At 34.5% G+C, this 18,953-nt stretch overlaps 2 protein-coding genes across 2 annotated transcripts; both read right to left on the bottom strand.

The window, feature by feature from the left end:
- Positions 1-4,523: 4,523 nt before the first annotated feature.
- LOC125645491 (neuronal acetylcholine receptor subunit alpha-6-like) lies at positions 4,524-5,759 on the bottom strand. Its single transcript, XM_048871032.2, has one exon. It carries the CDS (start codon positions 5,757-5,759, stop codon positions 4,524-4,526), a length of 1,236 nt encoding a protein of 411 aa, XP_048726989.2.
- Positions 5,760-16,173: 10,414 nt separating this feature from the next.
- Positions 16,174-17,608, bottom strand: LOC125645490 (neuronal acetylcholine receptor subunit alpha-2-like). The gene has a single exon (XM_048871031.2). It carries the CDS (start codon positions 17,606-17,608, stop codon positions 16,376-16,378), a length of 1,233 nt encoding a protein of 410 aa, XP_048726988.2. The 3' UTR covers positions 16,174-16,375.
- Positions 17,609-18,953: the final 1,345 nt, after the last annotated feature.

Raw genomic sequence — 18,953 nt, 5'->3', positions numbered from 1 at the left:
CCTGTAATATATGCTGCTTGGTCTATATTCATAAGTTTTGATACGACTGTTTGTAAACATTTAGTAAAAAAAATGCAAGAATTTTATAATCGCAATTTGTTAGACTAATTGGTTTATAATTTCTAACATTTGACGTTTAACCTTTTTTATAAATAAGACTTATTATTGACAGCCTCTGCGATTTTGGGAGCTCTTTACTTTCAGAAGATTTTATCAAAGAACTGAAGAAGTAATGCTTTATATCATTCCAGAAAATTTTGTAAAATTCAACTGGTATACCATCTGTACCTGGATATTTGTTGTTTTTCATCTTTTTAATTGCGTCTTCGCATTCAGATAAATTTGGGAGACTCTCGCATATATTTTTCCACATCGTTTAGTTTATTTTCAACATTCGTTTCTGCGATGTAATTCTTGATTTGATCTATGTTTGACCTTTCTGAAGAATAAAGATTTTCATAAAAATCACATAGCTGACCCAAGATTTCGTTATTAGTATATGATGTGTTATTACCCTCTACAATTTTCTCCATACTTTATCCAGTTAGCCTTTGATCTTATATAGGCTCCTTTTGATTTATTTTCATAAATATCATTTAATTCCTTTTCTAGATTTATTTTTTCTGTATAATTTATTTCATCCGGTGGACTACTTTCAATTATTTTTATTTTTTCCTCGATTTTCTTAGCCTCTTGTTTCAAACTTTTACTTGTCTTTATTGAAAATTCTACAGAAACCTGCTTAATTGAATACTTAACGTTTTCCCAACGTTCGTGTGGACATTCGATAGCATTAATTTCTAATTCTTTTTCCATTAACATTTGTTTAATGTTTGTACAGTAATCTTTATTTAATAAAATGGAAGTATTCATTTTCCAATATCCGGATCCTCTCTTAATTGGATTTATAATTAGATCTAATCTAAGTCCGAGGTGATCACTTCATCTATTATTATTTACTTGGGGGCAATTTCGTAATGTTAAAGAATCAATAGAATAGCTAAAGTTTTCTGATATAAAGGCGTAGTAAATTTTGTGCATTGGAGCATGTAAAACCTGATTTATTTTCGTTCATTTTAGTTTTATTAAATATCACTTAATTCAAGCTGTCTAAGTAGTATAACTAATTGATGTTTACTAGTATCAAAATCTTGATTTTCATCAAAGTTACAATTAAAATCTCCAAAAATGAGTAGATTTTCGGTATTAGATGGTTTTTTAATCCAATATTTAGAATTTGTAAAAAAAAAAAAAAAAAAAAAAAAAAATTCTATCTAGTGCTTTGTTTGGAACATATAAATTAGCAATAGTAAAAACAGTGTCATTGAACTTAATATTCAATAATATCTTCGCCCTTCAGTGGATCTATGGTAATTAATAAATTGAAAAGCATGGTTTTGTTTAATAGGAATTGATTTGTTTGTTGATTCTTCAAATGATATATCTTAGTAACAACTGAAAATGATAAATTAAGTATGTTGCAGTATTAATGAAATTTGTTATCAATTAGCACACATTTACCTGTTATCAACGTCAGAAAATTGCAATTTTCCTTAAACAGTATTATCAAATTTCATAAAAAATGGTTTAAACGATGTAATGATATTAAACTGTTTCTTTAAAACTTATACAAAATGTTTGTAAAAAATGAAGGAATTGACTTGATAAAAATTCTGATGAAAATAAGAGTTATTGCCCTTGGATTCAATATTTTGAAACATGTAATTGATTATTCATATATAACTTAAATATTTGATGGTAAATAGGATTTTTTTTACAATAACTTTTGAAAAGACTCCAACAAAATTTATGTTCCTGTCGTGCATAAATCTTTTTAAAACATTGACTTTGCGAAATCTTATGACGTCACAGGAGGGTGGAACTACGTTAAACCGATAATTGAATAATTCAACAGTAGACCGTTTACTTTTCAACAGTGTAGTATTGAATAGTTGACTATTCAATTGATAAGTATTGAATGGTCAAACTATGCAATGGCTAAACAGCGTCCCTGTCTTGTTTCAGCCTCGGTCGACGTGTCGACCGCTGTTGCCTCGAGCAGCCGTCGGTGCTCCCGACCGACTGCCCCATATAAGAGGAAATGCAGCCCTCGTGAAATGTTGAAAGAGGTGTTGGTAATCCATGACCTTCTTGTGGATCTCTCCAGATAATCTCACATTCTACATTAATTCGGATTCACTAAGAGGGAATTCCTCAACATTTATTTTTTCGTAGTGCAGGAGTGGCTGGTAAAGAATGGCATTGGACATGAAACCATATATTACAGAGAGCTTGTACACATTCCTGTACCCCACACTGTGGCGGCATATAGGTTGACCATTGAAGACAAAGAAAGACAATCCAGACGAATGTAAATAGGAACCTCTTCAAGGGCTACACGAGCGTTCGCTTCATAACAAGCAAGTCAGGAGTTTGAGCTCCGCTCGTACTAAACTTAAACGTTAATTTTTTATAGTACCTGCTCCTTCTCCAAATGCTCATTATGTAGAACGGAGAGACATGGGTTTCAGAAATGGAGAAGCTCTTGAGATCTGCGTTGTGGATCACTTGCAGAAAAAAACTGGGGAATGTTATTTACCCACTATTTAACATGTAATTTACGTGTGAATTTCTCTTCTAAAAACACCAGAATTCATTATAGACATCAACATGACAAATTAAAAGCCTTTGTTACATTTTTATGTTTACATCCTTGAAGTAACATTTGAAGACTTATTCAATGCATTGAACCATTATTTCTGGTTGAGTTCTAAATGACAGGAATATAATGGTTAAATGCCATCAAATATTACTACGGAGTTAACATGGTGGGAAATTCATAAAAAAAGATGGAGTAACACATTAATCCTGTCCAGTCTAACTAGCTAATCCTTTAATATATCCTGTAAGAGGCAAGTTGTTTTGCAGGGGATTAGAGTATTTACTTAACATCACTTTTCCATTTAAGTCTTTTTTATAGTCGGTGGAGTAAGATATCTGAAGTTCAAAAAATAAACTTTCAGCAAACAAAAAGTCAGAAATTAAGCAAGACTTGTTCAACGTTCATTGTAGCATAATATCTTGTATCGCAACAAGAGTAAGGAAACATATTTTTAATCCTGTGTTTTCACGTCACTACAAAAGAAAGTATTTAGACGTAACGAAAACTTAAAATTAAAACACAGATGTTTAAGTAGGTATGATGATCTAAAGAACACTTGTAGTTTAGCAGACTTTTTCACAAAACGAATATAAATAGGCACTAAACAGTGCACAATTCCGACAAATTGTCTTTGTGCTTTTGTGTAAGATCGACAGGTATTACAGATAGTACAATTCGCATTGATTTGATGTACTATATAGATACCATATATAATATACATAGATATCAAATCAAACCCGGTAGAAGATTCATGTACTCATGTTAATGTCCTAATGTTTAATATTAAAATATCTATGAAAATTATAACGATTTTTTTGTAACTGCATGTAGTTTTTTTTAAATCTACGAATAAAATATTCAAGAAGCATGTCATTTGGAAAAAAAGATATATCAGACATATATGTCTAAAAAAGAAATTGAAATGAAATGCCCAAATTTCTGGAATATCGCTATTTTTCAGATTTCAACCAAACCAGAGAAAAAAGTACCGATCCCGATCAAAATTGATAGAAATGACTAAAATAATCATATTATTGCTACGTTTTATGTACTTTTTATCAAGAAATTAACTTTCTTTATCAATTCATTTAATTTGTAAACCATTTTATATCAAGTGGATGTAGTTTCCTGATTACAATGTTCTCTTTAACTCCTTTATTATTCCGATCGGTTTTTGTTCAAATTTGAAATATTGCAGTATTTCTTAAGTTTGACCATTTTCTATCAATTTCTTTTAAGATATATTTTTCCGATATATCTTTTGCCTAATTGTGAAGATTTAAGCCGTAGATTCAAAGGGGAAAATGATGAATAAGATTTACGATTATGATTTTCACAAACAATTTTACAGTAAAAAATGAGAACGTTTTAACTATTAGAGTGTTTTAGGCATGTTTTATTAGATATTCATGAAAGGTGAGGATAACGAACAGTGATCAATTTCATAACTCCCACAAGCAATACAAAATAGAGAGTTGGGGAAACAAGGACCTCTAGATATACTAGAGGTGGGATCAGGTGCCTAGGAGGAGTAAGCATCATCTATTATGCATCAAATTACAGCGGAATTTGGACTCTTAAAAGTTTTGCAAATAAAACACCTTTTCATCATTCCGGGAAAAAAACTCACCAAAACTTTATGTAAAATAATTGAACTTGTACCACACTTCGATGGTGAAACGTCACCATATGAGTGAAAAATGTTGGAGAGAAACGTTACACAAGATACAATCAATCGATGGTGAAATCAAACTTCATACCAGTTCAATGTGTTTAACGAGCCATTAAAGACGACTTCGGTGTATTGATCTGCCTTAGTGTAAGTTTAACACTAGTGATAATATAAGAAAGTTATGTATCACTACATCGTCATGGAAAAGTACAAAATTGTCAATATGACTATGACCAGCAGACAAATGACGAAAACTATCCGATCAAAGCAGTTAGAAACCATTTTCCATGTCACCTTTATCTCGTCCCCATCTTCTTCTTCATCATCATCAGGCAATGAGAACTTCTTGTCTGCTGAATTGTCTTTGTAAGGTTCTACAATAGTTTGATTTTTAATTCGACCTGTCCATTTTTGTGAATGACAACAGAATTTCACGATTCTTGCGATTATGTTCGGAACGGGTTTTTCAGAGTCGTCCTTGTAATAGATAGTCAACCCAAGAATAACAAAGACACAAATCAGAGAGCTCAGTACCAAATCTGCAAGAAGGAAGTACGACAACATAGCGGTCGGTTTTGATGTTTTTGGAAGGTTGTCACCCACAAGTGTTAAAAACACGGCGATCGCAAGAAGCACGGTGATGGAGTAGGACACGCGCTCACCGCTCTCCACAGGTAAAACAAATACTAGCAAATTCAAAACCACCATGAAAACCATCGGAAGGACAATGTTAATGACGGCAAACGCTGGGCGCCTTTTCATTTTTATGTCAATACTAATGAAGGAGTTGGTGGAAGTTAAGAATGTGTTCAGTTTTTTATATAGTAATTCCCACGTTCCATGTTCTGAAAAGTAGTCCATGTTGATCTCGGTGCCCTGTGCTTGTGTCACGATGGCAGACGGAGTAAACCCCCAACACGTTAACAGCATGCTGCAAGACTGGGTATCAAATGGATAATATGTGACATCTACGTCGCATGCGCTTGATATGACGTCACCAGGAGACCAATATGCCATTCCAGTAGACGTGACTGTGACAGGAACTATGCCTCTCCCGAGACCTTCAATACGGTCATAAGAGTTGACAAGCGTTAGATTCGGAATCCAGACATGCGATTCAGGAAGTTCAATGGTGCTAAGATTGCTATAAAGTAATGGCGTCCACGCTAGACGTGAATCTGACCATGTAATGGTGAAGAAACCGATCACAGAAAACTTGCCATTAACTTCGTCAAATTCCTGAATTCCGACGAGAGAAAACGTAGCATTCACATACACAGGAACGCTTGTCGATGTCAGTGGCCGCACGTATTTGTTGTAGCCAGATAGTAAGTTAGTGTACAAGGTCTCCACTTCTGTGATATTAGCCGAAAATGCCGAATCTGAGAATATTACACACAGGCTAAGATAATGTATCCACTTCATATTGTATTGAGGGACGATATAAATCTCTAATCCGATACAGAGTGAAAATCCTGCAACTGTTTATTGCAATATTTTATCCCCTAAAATCTGAATCCAAAGAAGATTGTTTTATGGATAGTAGATTTTAATTACGCTGGTAAAATGAAGTCATGCCTGTCATATCCATTCTCTCTTTGGCTTTATAGTCTTGTCCAGTAAAGCGATTGTGCAATTAAACATTTGCTAGGCAACGGATAGGATTCTATTTACTGCACATGTCAATATCTATCCATATAATATGACGTTTCTAACAAAGCAGTGGCATTTTATGTATCTAGTGTTAATTCATTTATTTATATCAGATATGAATCTCAAAGTAAGAATGAACCCATTTGCCATTTAAGTGCCATGTCTTTTGTATATCATAAGTTATTTGGAAAGGCAAAGTTGCTTTTGACTAGACTTTTATTTAAATAAGATTCTGTCATGAACTGCTTCTAACGTAAAATTTTCGAAGTGTTTGCCTATGGATTTATACATTTTCGTATTGAAACCGTCTGCCTTGTTTCACGTGCTTAAGAAACCATGTTTGTGTACGACAGTGATAGATAACACTGTTTGGTCATTTCGCAATGTGTAATCCACAACACAAATAAATTTCTAAATTATTTACAGAGAACAGCCCTTTTAAAAGGAAAACCCCACCCTTTTAGCATATTAAGTAAAGGAAGTCATTATCTTATAGTGAAAATATTCTTTTAATTGAGGCGTGTTATCAAAATCATTACGGTTAGACTACCTATTGATTCATCTTTATTGATAGATTAAATACAAATAATTCCAACCATCACAACCATCTTTGTTCTGTCCATACACCATCATTTAGTGAACGATAAATAACAGTGATCAATCTGATAACTCCTATAAAGAATACACAATAAAGAGCTGGACAAACACGACCCCTGGGTCACACACCAGGTGTCCAAGAGGAGTAAGCATACAAGGTGAAGATAACGAACAGTGATCAATCTCAAAACTCCTATAAGCAATACAAAATAGATAGTTGGGCAAACACGGACCCCTGGACACACCAGAGGTGGGATCAGGTTCAGCATCCCATGTCAACCAGTCATACTCGTCGTCAGTCCTACGTCTTAATCAGGTACACGGAGTGATCCGCAGTCAAAATCAGTGAAACACATCATATAACATTTGACCCAATGATAAGTTGTATTGCCAAACTAGATCATTATAACGACCGTATAATTTGCGAAATGCTGACTTTAAATTATATTAATCTTTAACAGTTCTGACGTTGGATCTGATGAATCTATGCAACAATATAGGTAAATATAGAAACAATACATTGTACGCCTAAGATGCAAGGTCACGAACCACAGGCAATTGCATCGCTTGGAGTCGAATTTACTATATAAAGAGTAAAGGTATAGAACTCTAAATATAGGGTACCCAAGTTAGTCGATGTAAAAACAATAAATTAATTGATATAAAATTCTACTTTGTATTTTAATTTATTCATGCATATAAATCTACATTACTACCAAAGTTCATCCCGAAATTCCGTACACTTCCCAAGATATGCAGAAATGAACTCGGAAAAATGCCTATTATTTTTTGGTTGACTTTTAGCTGGGCCCTGACACTATACGACTACACAGAGTGTTTGAGCATTGCAACAAGCTATCAAATAGAATGTGCAGCATAAAATATCATTTCTAAAATGAATTTTTTACCCCAATTCATAAAGTGAAGTCCGTGATAGCTCCAAGTGACTGAAAATTTTAAACCGTCTGTACTTTCATTTTAATATCAGGCATTTTCATCGGTGCCACTAACTACCCACATTGACATCATTATTATCAATTGTCGAACACCTGTGATAATGTGATTTAGATAAAAATAGACATAATAAGACATTTGTATATTTAAAAAGACTTGTTAATAGCATAATTTATGTACTATAATGAATCAATATTGATAAATATTAGTATTTGAGTCTCGAAATCGTTATGGGTCCTTCCATCTCTTTTCGGTAATTAGTCGTAACTACCGTTAATGGTTGGGATTGTGAAAGTACAATCGGTTAAAAAAATTTCAGTCACTTGAAGCTATTACGGACTTCATTTTATGAATTGGGGGTAAGAAATTCATTTTAGAAATGATATTTTATGCTGCACATTCTATTTGATGCAAGGTGAAGATAACGAACAGTGATCAATCTCATAACTCCTATAAGAAATACAAAATAGATAGTTGGGCAAACACGGACCCCTGGACACACCAGAGGTGGGATCAGGTGTCTAGGAGGAGTAAGCATCCCCTGTTGACCGGTCACACCCGCCGTGAGCCCTATATCCTGATCAGGTAAACGGAGTTATCCGCAGTCAAAATCAGTGTGCCAAGAACGGCTTAACAATCGATATGAAACACGTCAGACAGCATTTGACCCAATGCGAGGTTGTTCTGACGAACTAGATCATTATAACGACCATAGAATTTGCGAAATGCTGACTTCAATCGAGACTGTTGAAATCCCTGTACTATCAACTTGTTAATCAGTAGCTTACCTCGATTTAAAAACTGACTATACGCAGAACAAGCTCTTACATATCGAATCAGTTGAGATATATAAACACCATATGCAGGTGATACTGGAATATTTCTACATAAATATGGGAAGTTGACGATGGAGAAGCTGAAATCATCCCGTTTGTCATACAGTTGAGTTGTCAGTTTGCCGTTAATAGCTTGTTGCAATGCTCACACACTCTGTGTAGTCGTATAGTGTCAGGGCCCAGCTAAAAGTCAACCAAAAATAATAGGCATTTTCCCCGAGTTCATTTCTGCATATCTTGGGAAGTATACGGAATTTCGGGATGAACTTTGGTAGTAATGTAGATTGATTATGTCTACATTTTTTGTAAATAAGTTAAAATACAAAGTAGAATTTTATATCAATTAATTTATTGTTTTTACATCAGCTAACTTGGGTACCCTATATTTAGAGTTCTATACCTTTACTCTTTATATAGTAAATTCGACCCCCAAGCGATATAATTGCCTGTGTCACGAACTATCAAACTTCGGTAGTGTTATTCACGGAAACTATGTAAAAATTATTTTGCAGTATTTAGTTTCATAATACCTTTAAGACAGTAATAAACTTAAATAAATACGTAAAAAAGATGATAGGTTGTATTGCCAAACTAGATCATGATACCGAGCATAGGAGTTGTAAAATGCTGACGTTAGACAAGACTGTTAAAACATGAACTTATTTGTCAGTAGCCTGCCTCGATTTAAAATCTGATCATACACAGAATAAACTCTTGTGTATTAAATCAATTAAGAGATATGAACTCCATGTGCAGATGATAATGGAAAATTCCTACATAAATATGGGAAGTTGACGATGGAGAAGCTGAAATATTCCTGTTTGTCATAGAGTTGAGTTGTTAGTTTGCCGTTAATATCCATTTTTGATAAAGTATCTAACTACGAAAGAGGTGTTGAACACTCTATGATGTCTTTTATTTCAAGTTCACAGAGATATATCGAATCGACATATGAATGAAAATCATTATTGTTAATAGATAAAACGTCGATATATCTAAATGTCGAGTTGAAGACCTCAGCAAGAGATTCTTTCTTCTCATGTATAATAGGTTTTGAATAAACTCTGCTTCATAAGAATATAAAACAGGTCAGCTAATAAAGGAGAACAATTCGTACCCATGGACATTCCAACTGACTGTTCGAAAACCTGATCACCAAAGACTACGAAGATATTGTCAATGAGGAACTCCAGTATATCTTTGATTTCAACTTCAAAATATGTCTGTATGGAATCAGAGTAACATTTAAAAAGGTTTTTTTTTTGGATGACTGATTACTAGATACGAATACATGTATTTCCTTTTTCAATTTTGGTTGAAGAAACAACTGTCTATGATGTCAAAAAGTCTAGTCTTTAGTTTATTTTGAGGAATTGTCATGTAAAGTGTTGAAAAGTCTTATTTTTTTTATATTGCTGATTTGGGAAAAAATTGCGATTTAAAATTTACTACAAGTTCTAAAAAAAAAATGAAAAAAATACATCTTTGGTTTTGCCATTTCAGGCATATGTTGTGGTACAGTACGCTTGTAGTTTTCCCTTCACAGCTGTTAATATTTTCATGAGAATCAAAGATATGGGTTTGGTAGAACATTTACTCGAGCCAGCAATGTAACTATCTTTGTAAGGGATTTCATGAAGTTTAGGAATCCAATATAGGTACGGTAACACACAATAATTCACCCATTCACATTTATATCAAGTGTGTCTAAATATCTTAGGACAGATCATTGGTAAAAGGGCAAAAAGTAAGAAAACGCAAAAAGAGCGACCAATGGAGTCACTGCAAGCCACGTTCTAGGCAGCAGAAAAAGTTCACGGCGGGCGTGACTCGTGAACAGGGGATACTCACTCCCCCTAAGCACCTGATCGCACCTCTGGTGTGTGCGGGGGTCCGTGTTTGCCCAACTCTCTATTTTGTATTGCTTATAATAGTTATGAGATTGATCACTGTTCGTTATCTTCACCTTTCATCTCAGAAAAATATGGCCGAAATGTTTCAGTCTTTGCGCACTCAAACGTAAGTCGAATTAACATGAGGCTGTGATGTTTCATCGGAAAGTGACTCTGACCCTGGTGACTCCATGAACGGATATACACTCCGTACTGATGACTGGTACACGTATAATAGATACAAACTTAAACGGACTGCATTAGGACTGGAGTTTGAAATTGCGGTAATGATGTTTAGATATATTAGTACTACCAATTGTTGTTTAACGTACTTAAATGTATGTATATCATAATTTCATTATGACTGACACTATACACCTTGGAAAAGATAAATTTCATATCAGTAAATATCAGAGATCTAAATACTGATGTTAAAAGGAAACAATTATATTCATTACTGTTAGAAACGAAAATAGATATTGCACTATCACAAGAAACACACTTTGTTAAAAAGTATGAAAGTAAATATAATCTTGGTTGGAAAGAAAAAGTCATTCCATAACTACAGCAATTCAGTATTTAGTAAATGTGTGTCAATTTTATTTAGAGAAAATATTGATATTGAAGTTTTAAATGTCAAAAGGTCTTTAGATGGTAGAAAAATGCTATTAAATGTTGATATAAGTGGTAGAATATTTTCTTTTTTTAATATATACGCTCCCAATACGAGGTGAAGATAACGAACAGTGATCAATCTCATAACTCCTACAAGCAATACAAAATAGAGCTGTAAAAGATGTGATTTTTAAAAGAATTTAGAAAGGATTGTTTTCAAAAAAGTTTTTAAACGACAACATAATTTTATGTGATGATTTCAACTGCCAGACGATAAACATGGCAAAATAAATTTGCTAAATAACATAGTAAATAGATTTCTGGAAAAGAAATGATCCCGGATAATAATCCAAAAAGTCCGATATATTATGTTTTCATTAATGATAACTTTTGCCCCACATTTAGCAGAATGATAAGAAAAATTCCTGGCACTCATTCCAAAGGATCTCTTATGTCTGATCATGCAAGGTGAATATAACGAACAGTGATCAATCTCATAACTCCTATAAGCAATACAAAATAGATAGTTGGGCAAACACGGACCCCTGGACACACCAGCTAGATTTTTTTAAAAATTATTTAATAATTTCAAACGATAAAAGAGACCCTGGGTACTGGAAATTAAAGGTATCACACTTACAAGATGAGAAATATAAAAAGGGAATTAAACACGTCATTAACAATATTGACGATTCATTAAACCCACATTGATAAATGAGAACAAATAAAATGTTCAATCAAAGCATTTTCGATAAATATTTCAATATTTAAACAGAGATCGGATAAAAAAGGATAAAAGTAATTGAGCAAGAAACTGAAAAATATCAGAAACTGGATGAACTAAAGACTTACATTACAGAAAGCTTAAAACTCTAGTATCAGAATTAGATTGTATCTTTGATGGAGAATCTAAAGGCGAACAAATAAGGCAAAAAGCTAAATGGATAGAAAACGGAAAAAAGTACTTCTTATTTCTTAAACTTAGAAAAACAGCATCAATATTTAAATGTTATTACAGAAATTTTAAACTCAAACAATAAAAAGATAAATAAAGCTAATGAAATATTGGGGGAAATGGTTAACTTTTATCAAATTTTATTCATACATAAATATCCATGAATATGATTTATTCCATTGGATCAAATGCTGTCTAACCTGTTTCATGCTGATTGTTAGGCCGTTCTTGGCACACTGATTTTGACTACGTATAACTTCGGTTACCTGATCAAGATATAGGGCTCATGACGGGTGTGACCGGTCGACAGGGGATGCTTACTCATCCTAGGCACCTGATCCCACCTCTGGTATATAGAGGTGTCCATGTTTGCCCAACTCTCTATTTTGTATTGCTTATAGGAGTTATAAGATTGATCACTGTTCGTTATCTTCACCTTTCATGGTGTATTATCCTTTAAGACTGTCTGCAATGTATATATCACCTTTAGTTATCTGTTAATATAACTATATAGCATCCCCTGTCTACCGGTCACACCCGCCGTGAGCCCTATAACTTGATCACGTAAACGGAGTTATCCACGGTCAAATCAATCGGTATGATAGAAGTCAGACTGCATTTGACCCAATGATAGGTTCTATTGGCAAACTTGGCAAAATTGTATATATGCCTTACATAAATAACAAGAATAAAATGCATTCAATCCAATTGGCACCATTGATGAGAATTATGCGGGAGTATCTTGATATTTTATCCGGACTAACATTGAATGCTTTCAAATAAATATTTTTTTTTTTAAAAAGTAGAAATAAATGTGAATAAAACTGAAACTTGATTTTGAATAATTTGATCTTTTGAAATGGCAGTTGTGGTATAAGTACGATTACCAAAGGTGGAATTAATATAGTGTTCGTTTAAAATATAGTTGTAATAATGAGTCTTACAAGCATAGACAATGTTGTTACAAGGTTTGTCAACTGGAACCAAAACATATCTCTCACATAATCTATCTAATTCTTTGATTACTGGTATACTAAACACAGAAGGAGAGATGTTACGTACTTTTGTTTTGATGCAAGGTGAAGATAACGAACAGTGATCAATCTTATATGATGTGTCTAATACGGGACTTTAATATTCCTCTTATGCTTTTAACCCATTCTGACATCAAGTCTTTTACAGATTTTGTCTGGAATAATCTTTGACAGAATTCAGAACAGACATGAAATTATGTCGCCAATTAAAATACCAAGGTTCTCTGTATTTAGGACCTCTTAGAATAAGTGATTTGAGGTCCTCATTTTCAACTATATCAACATCACCAGTAATGACATGTCCAGCTGGAATATACTTGAAAGAAGATGAAGAACAAGAAAATGCAGGTGAATTTAGTATAATATGGTCTATATATAGGCACTGTGAAATTTTATTATGATTTAAAAGTTAGGACGCAATAGTAGAGGTATATTTGTAGGAAATACAAGGTGAAGGCTTCTTGACCTTACCTGTGATACTTTAAGGCTGTAGAGTTGTGTCAACCTTTCGACCCCCTCTAACGATTTCTGGTATCAACCTTTCGACCCTCTTTAACGATTTCTGGTATCAACCTGACGACCCTCTCTAACGATTTCTGGTATCAACCTGACGACCCTTTCTAATGATTCCCGGTGTGAACCTGTTGACCTTTGTTGTGATGTATCTTTTTATGCTGTTTGGGTATCAACTTGTCGACCTCTTTTGTCATAGAGTATCTATTTTATGTGAAGTTGTACTTTGTAGGGTCCTCATGAAAAGGGAACTCGTTCTTATGCAACTTTGAATTTGGCAGATGTAGACCGGTTAGAAGGAAGTACTTATCTGTATACCCTAGTTGAACATACATAATGTAGGGAAACACATTGATATTATATAATCTAAGAAATCCATTGATATCATTAAATAGTGTAAAATCTATTTATGACATTATATAATGTGCGAAATCCATTGTTATCATTATAATAATGTAAGAAATCTATTCATGTTTTCATATACTACAAGAAATCCATTGTTATCTTCATATAATAAAAAATTAATCGATTCATACCGTTATATAATGTTAGAAATCCATTGACGTCATTACATGTATATAATGCGAAATATCCAGTATGTATCGTTATGTATTATGTACGAAAACTAAATCATTTTATGATATAACGAAACCAAATTTATAATCTAAGGAAATACTTTCGTTACAATTATGATTTTGCTGTAGTAAATACCATTAATTGAATATTGCAGCTGATGATAGTGTAGATTTTTCTGCTTTTCCACATGGCTGTGGGAAATAAAAACACAATTTTTTCCTTTCATAATCTATTGAGAAAACACATCATATTGTACAATACACACAATGTTGGATGGTACTAGCCGCAAATTTAGTAGGAGTCAAGGGAGAAAACTAGGATATCATAAACAAACGGGCAAACTAGTGGCTTCGCTTAAATGCAAGTGTAATGGAAATACGTGCCTGACAGTCATGGTGGTTAGGCACACAAACTGCACAGCTTTTACACCCTGTCTCTGGCTTGCTACCTGGTTTAGAACTTTAACACCACCCAGCCTGTAGCCTCTCCTTTTATAAAAGTGTCTAAGCACTGAAATGATGCAGACCCCAAGCAGTTTACAGTTATTCCACACATTTCCTCAATGACATTTAACTTCCATGTTAAGACACAGCCATGAGACACCCCTCATGCTTTGATACAGATGGGCAAAGACAACCAAGTTAAGTTTGTACAAGGCTGATATCTCCCTTGACCCCGCCACTAACATCGATATGATGTTTCCCACCAACTTTTGCCTCAGTCAATATATATTTACTCTAATGATAGGTTATAGCAACCAACCCGAATGAAAAGGTCATGCAAACTACTGAGGGGGTGCCCTTCCCCCTAAAATGAGTTCCAAAACCGCTAAACCCCGGGATATTGTTAAAGTAAGCCTCGTTCCCCTTTCAAAATAAATGAGTTCCATCATATCTAAATAAACTGCTTTGATGAACATTGATATTTTGTCATGAACAATGAAAATTAACCTCGGATGTGATGAATTTTCTAATGACCTTGTTAACCTTGCGCCGTTTTAATTTTGACTTTCAAATGAACTTTGGCCAGTCATATATAATAGCCAGATTTCCTGATTTATAATACCCCAGGAGGATTCAGGATTGCTAGCTTTTCGGAAAAGATATTGCTCATCATATTTGAACCAGCCTTGAGATCTAGTGGCAGCTAGTCCGATATTTCGCATATATTTTAAAAACTCTTGGACTCTAGTTCGGTATTTTTCCAAAATCACAATTATGTAAATCAAGAAGGCATTGGTCCATTTTTCAATTGTCACGTATAAGCTGACATTGCAGAATTTTCCATCTATGATTTTAATTTCGCCTTGACTCCCCAAAGTATTGTTAATTTCTTTTGCCGATTTCAACAACAAACTTAAATCAATAAATTGTCCATCCCAATTTTTGTTGTTTGAGTTTCAAAGGGATGGACTGACCTATATCATCAAAGTAGGTAACTTCTGGTGCAGGAGTGAACCCAGAAAGGTTTAAATCTCATGAAAAATCCGAGTCGTCAAAATTACCAATGTTGCCTGGCCCAAACTCTCCCAAGTCCCGTGTATCATTACTCCCACTCTCAGATTGTTCCTTGGCATGTGTGTGTGTGTCTGTGTGTGTGAGGTGATGATATCTTCTTAAACTCCATGCCTTTGCTGCCTGGTGAAATGACAAGTCTTTCTAAAACCTATGAAATATGATGTTTTTATAACCCGCTTTTATGTTTCCACTCGAGTGGGATGTCAAGAGGAAAAGAAAGTTGCTATGCCAGTTACATGTAATTGTATAAACTAGTTAGTTTGTACCAAGATAAGTCTGATTACTTCAAGCTATTCACTCAATTAAATGAGATTATCTCATATTCATTTCATTAAACTATATTATGTAAATCTGATTATGTACAATTGAGCCCCATAGAATATTTCACAAGTATGAATGTGAGATTGGGAAAATCCATGGACGAAACAAGATGGGCAGTCTAGGACGAGACTTTGTTAATCCTAAACAGTGAATCTTGTCCCCAAAGTGGAATTTCCCTATTCCTCAAAGACGAATTATTTTTCTCATTTTATTCACAGTTTGCTGCATGAATTAAGGATCTTTGAGCAGATTTAAAATTATTAAAAACCTCAATTGAACTTCAACGTGAACACTAACTAGCAAATCAGAAATAGCATACACAAAAAAGTTTTACACTTAATTTTGTAAACTTAAAACTCCAAAACTGCCCCTCAAAAAGCAATATCAAATTTTAATTTCATAAGTTCATACACACAATATTTTACTACTACATGCAACGTAAATCATGGAAAATACATGATGTCATAATCAATGACGTCGTAGCATTGTCAGACAGAAAAAATCTCACATATATGCAGCTGTCTCACATTGGTAATGTCGGTCTCACACTGGTGATAATGTGAGAAAGTTATGTATCACTACATCGTCATGGAAAAGTACAGAATTGTCAATATGACGATGACCAGCAGACAAGTGACGAAAACTATCCAATCAAAACAGTTAGAAACCATTTTCCATGTCACCTTTACCTCGTCCCCATCTTCTTCATCATAGTCAGGCAATGAGAACTTCTTGTCTGCTGAATTGTCTTTGTAAGGTTCTACAATAGTTTGATTTTTAATTCGGCCAGTCCATTTTTGTGAATGACAACAGAATTTCACGATTCTTGCGATTATGTTCGGAACGGGTTTTTCTGAGTCGTCCTTATAATAGATAGTCAACCCAAGAATAACAAAGACACAAATCAGAGAGCTCAGTACCAAATCTGCAAGAAGGAAGTACGACAACATGGCGGTCGGTTTTGATGTTTTTGGAAGGTTGTCACCCACAAGTGTTAAAAACACGGCGATCGCAAGAAGCACGGTGATAGAGTAGGACACGCGCTCACCGCTCTCCACAGGTAAAACAAATACTAGCAAATTCAAAACCACCATGAAAACCATCGGAAGGACAATGTTAATGACGGCAAACGCTGGACGCCTTTTCAGTTTCATGTCAATACTAATGAAGGAGCTGGTGGAAGTTAAGAATGTGTTCAGTTTCTTATCCAGTAGTTCCCATGTTCCATGTTCTGAAAAATAGTCCAAGCTTATCTGGGTGTCCTGTGCTTGTGTCACGATGGCAGTCGGAGTAAACCCCCAACACGTTAACATCATGCTGCAAGACTGGGTATCAAATGGATAATATGTGACGTCTATGTCGCATGTGCTTGATATGACGTCACCAGGAGACCAATATGCCATTCCAGTAGACGTGACTGTGACAGGAACTATGCCTCTCCCGAGACCTTCAATACGGTCATAAGAGTTGATAAGCGTTAGATTCGGAATCCAGAGCTGCGATTCAGGAAGTTCAATGGTGCTAAGATTGCTATAAAGTAATGGCGTCCACGCTAGACGTGAATCTGACCATGTAATGGTGAAGAAACCGATCACAGAAAACTTGCCATTAACTTCGTCAAATTCCTGAATTCCGACGAGAGAAAACGTAGCATTCACATACACAGGAACGCTTGTCGATGTCAGTGGCCGCACGTATTTGTTGTAGCCAGATAGTAAGTTAGTGTACAAGGTCTCCACTTCTGTAATATTAGCCGAAAATGCCGAATCTGTGAATATTAGACACAGGCTAAGATATTGTATCCACTTCATGTTGTATTGAGGGACGATATAAATCTCTAATCCGATACAGAGTGAAAATCCTGTAATTGTTTATTCCAATAACTTATCCTCTAAAATTGCAGTCCACAGAATATTCTTATATCAATGGACAGTAGATTTTCGTTACGCTGTGAAAATGAAGGCATGCCTATCATATCCATTCGCTCGTTAGCTTGATAGTCATCCACTAGAGCGATTGCGCAATCAAACATTTTGCTAGGCAACGAAGAGGATTTCATAAACTGTAGATATCAATATATATGAAATGACGTCTCTAACGATGCAACAATTGTCGAATGTCAGATACAAGTCTCAAAGTAACAACTCATTTGCCATTTAAGTGGTATTCTTTTTGGATATCATACCTTATTTGTAAGGACTACATTGGCCTTGAGTAGACTTTATTAGGTTAGATTATGTGATGAAAATGCTTTTCATCTAACATTTCAAATATATGCTTACACATCTTAATGTGAAGACTTTCTGCTATGTATCCTGCACGTGTAAGTAAGCGACTTTGTTTGTGTACGACAGTGATCACATGGTTTGGTCATTTAGCAATGTCTAATCCACAAGACCAATAAATTCCCAAATTGTTTTATGTAGAAAACATTACTTTTTGTATAGGTTAGATCATGATAGAAAGCAATTTCTGTGGAGTAAGGAAAAACCCATCCTTTAACATATTAATTAAAGGTAGGCATTGATTATAGAATAAATATTCTTTAATTGGTTCGTGTTATCAAAATCAACACTATCGGACTATCGTATTGATTTATTCTCCTGGATAGAATCAAATCAAAATCAAATAATTCTAACCATCACCTTAGATATAAATGATATTTATTCTGTCCATATACCATCATTTAGTTAGTCATAAATGAAAACAAGATGCGTTTGTGAAACATAAATACCCCCGATAATGGCAAATTCCAAAGATGGCCCAGGTCACAAGTACTGAGGTCTGTTGATTATTGAGGCTAATACTTGTCCACGGTACTGATTTATTTAAGCGGTCTGTTGAACATCATTGCAAGACGTTGCCCACTGTATCGATCTATGAAAGGCAGAGGTCTGTTGTCCACTGTTCTGAACTATGTAAAGGGTCTGGTGAATTTTGATGACAAACTTTGCCCCCGGTACCTATCTATGTATGGGGTCTGTTGAAAATTGATGGTAAATATTAACCCAATCTGATTAAAATAAGATCTTTGATCCTCTCCGTTATTGTTATGTCGCTAGCGATATAACAATAACGGAGCGGATCAAAGATCTTATTTTAATTATACTCAAAAGTCCAAATTTCGCCATGATTTGGTGCATGATATGGATAATT

The sequence above is a fragment of the Ostrea edulis genome, chromosome 6 (assembly GCF_947568905.1).
Source record: "Ostrea edulis chromosome 6, xbOstEdul1.1, whole genome shotgun sequence".
In the NCBI taxonomy this organism is placed as follows: Eukaryota; Metazoa; Mollusca; class Bivalvia; order Ostreida; family Ostreidae; genus Ostrea; species Ostrea edulis.
The sequence above is the reverse complement of the archived record's forward strand: the minus strand, read 5'-3'. Positions and strand labels throughout refer to the sequence as shown.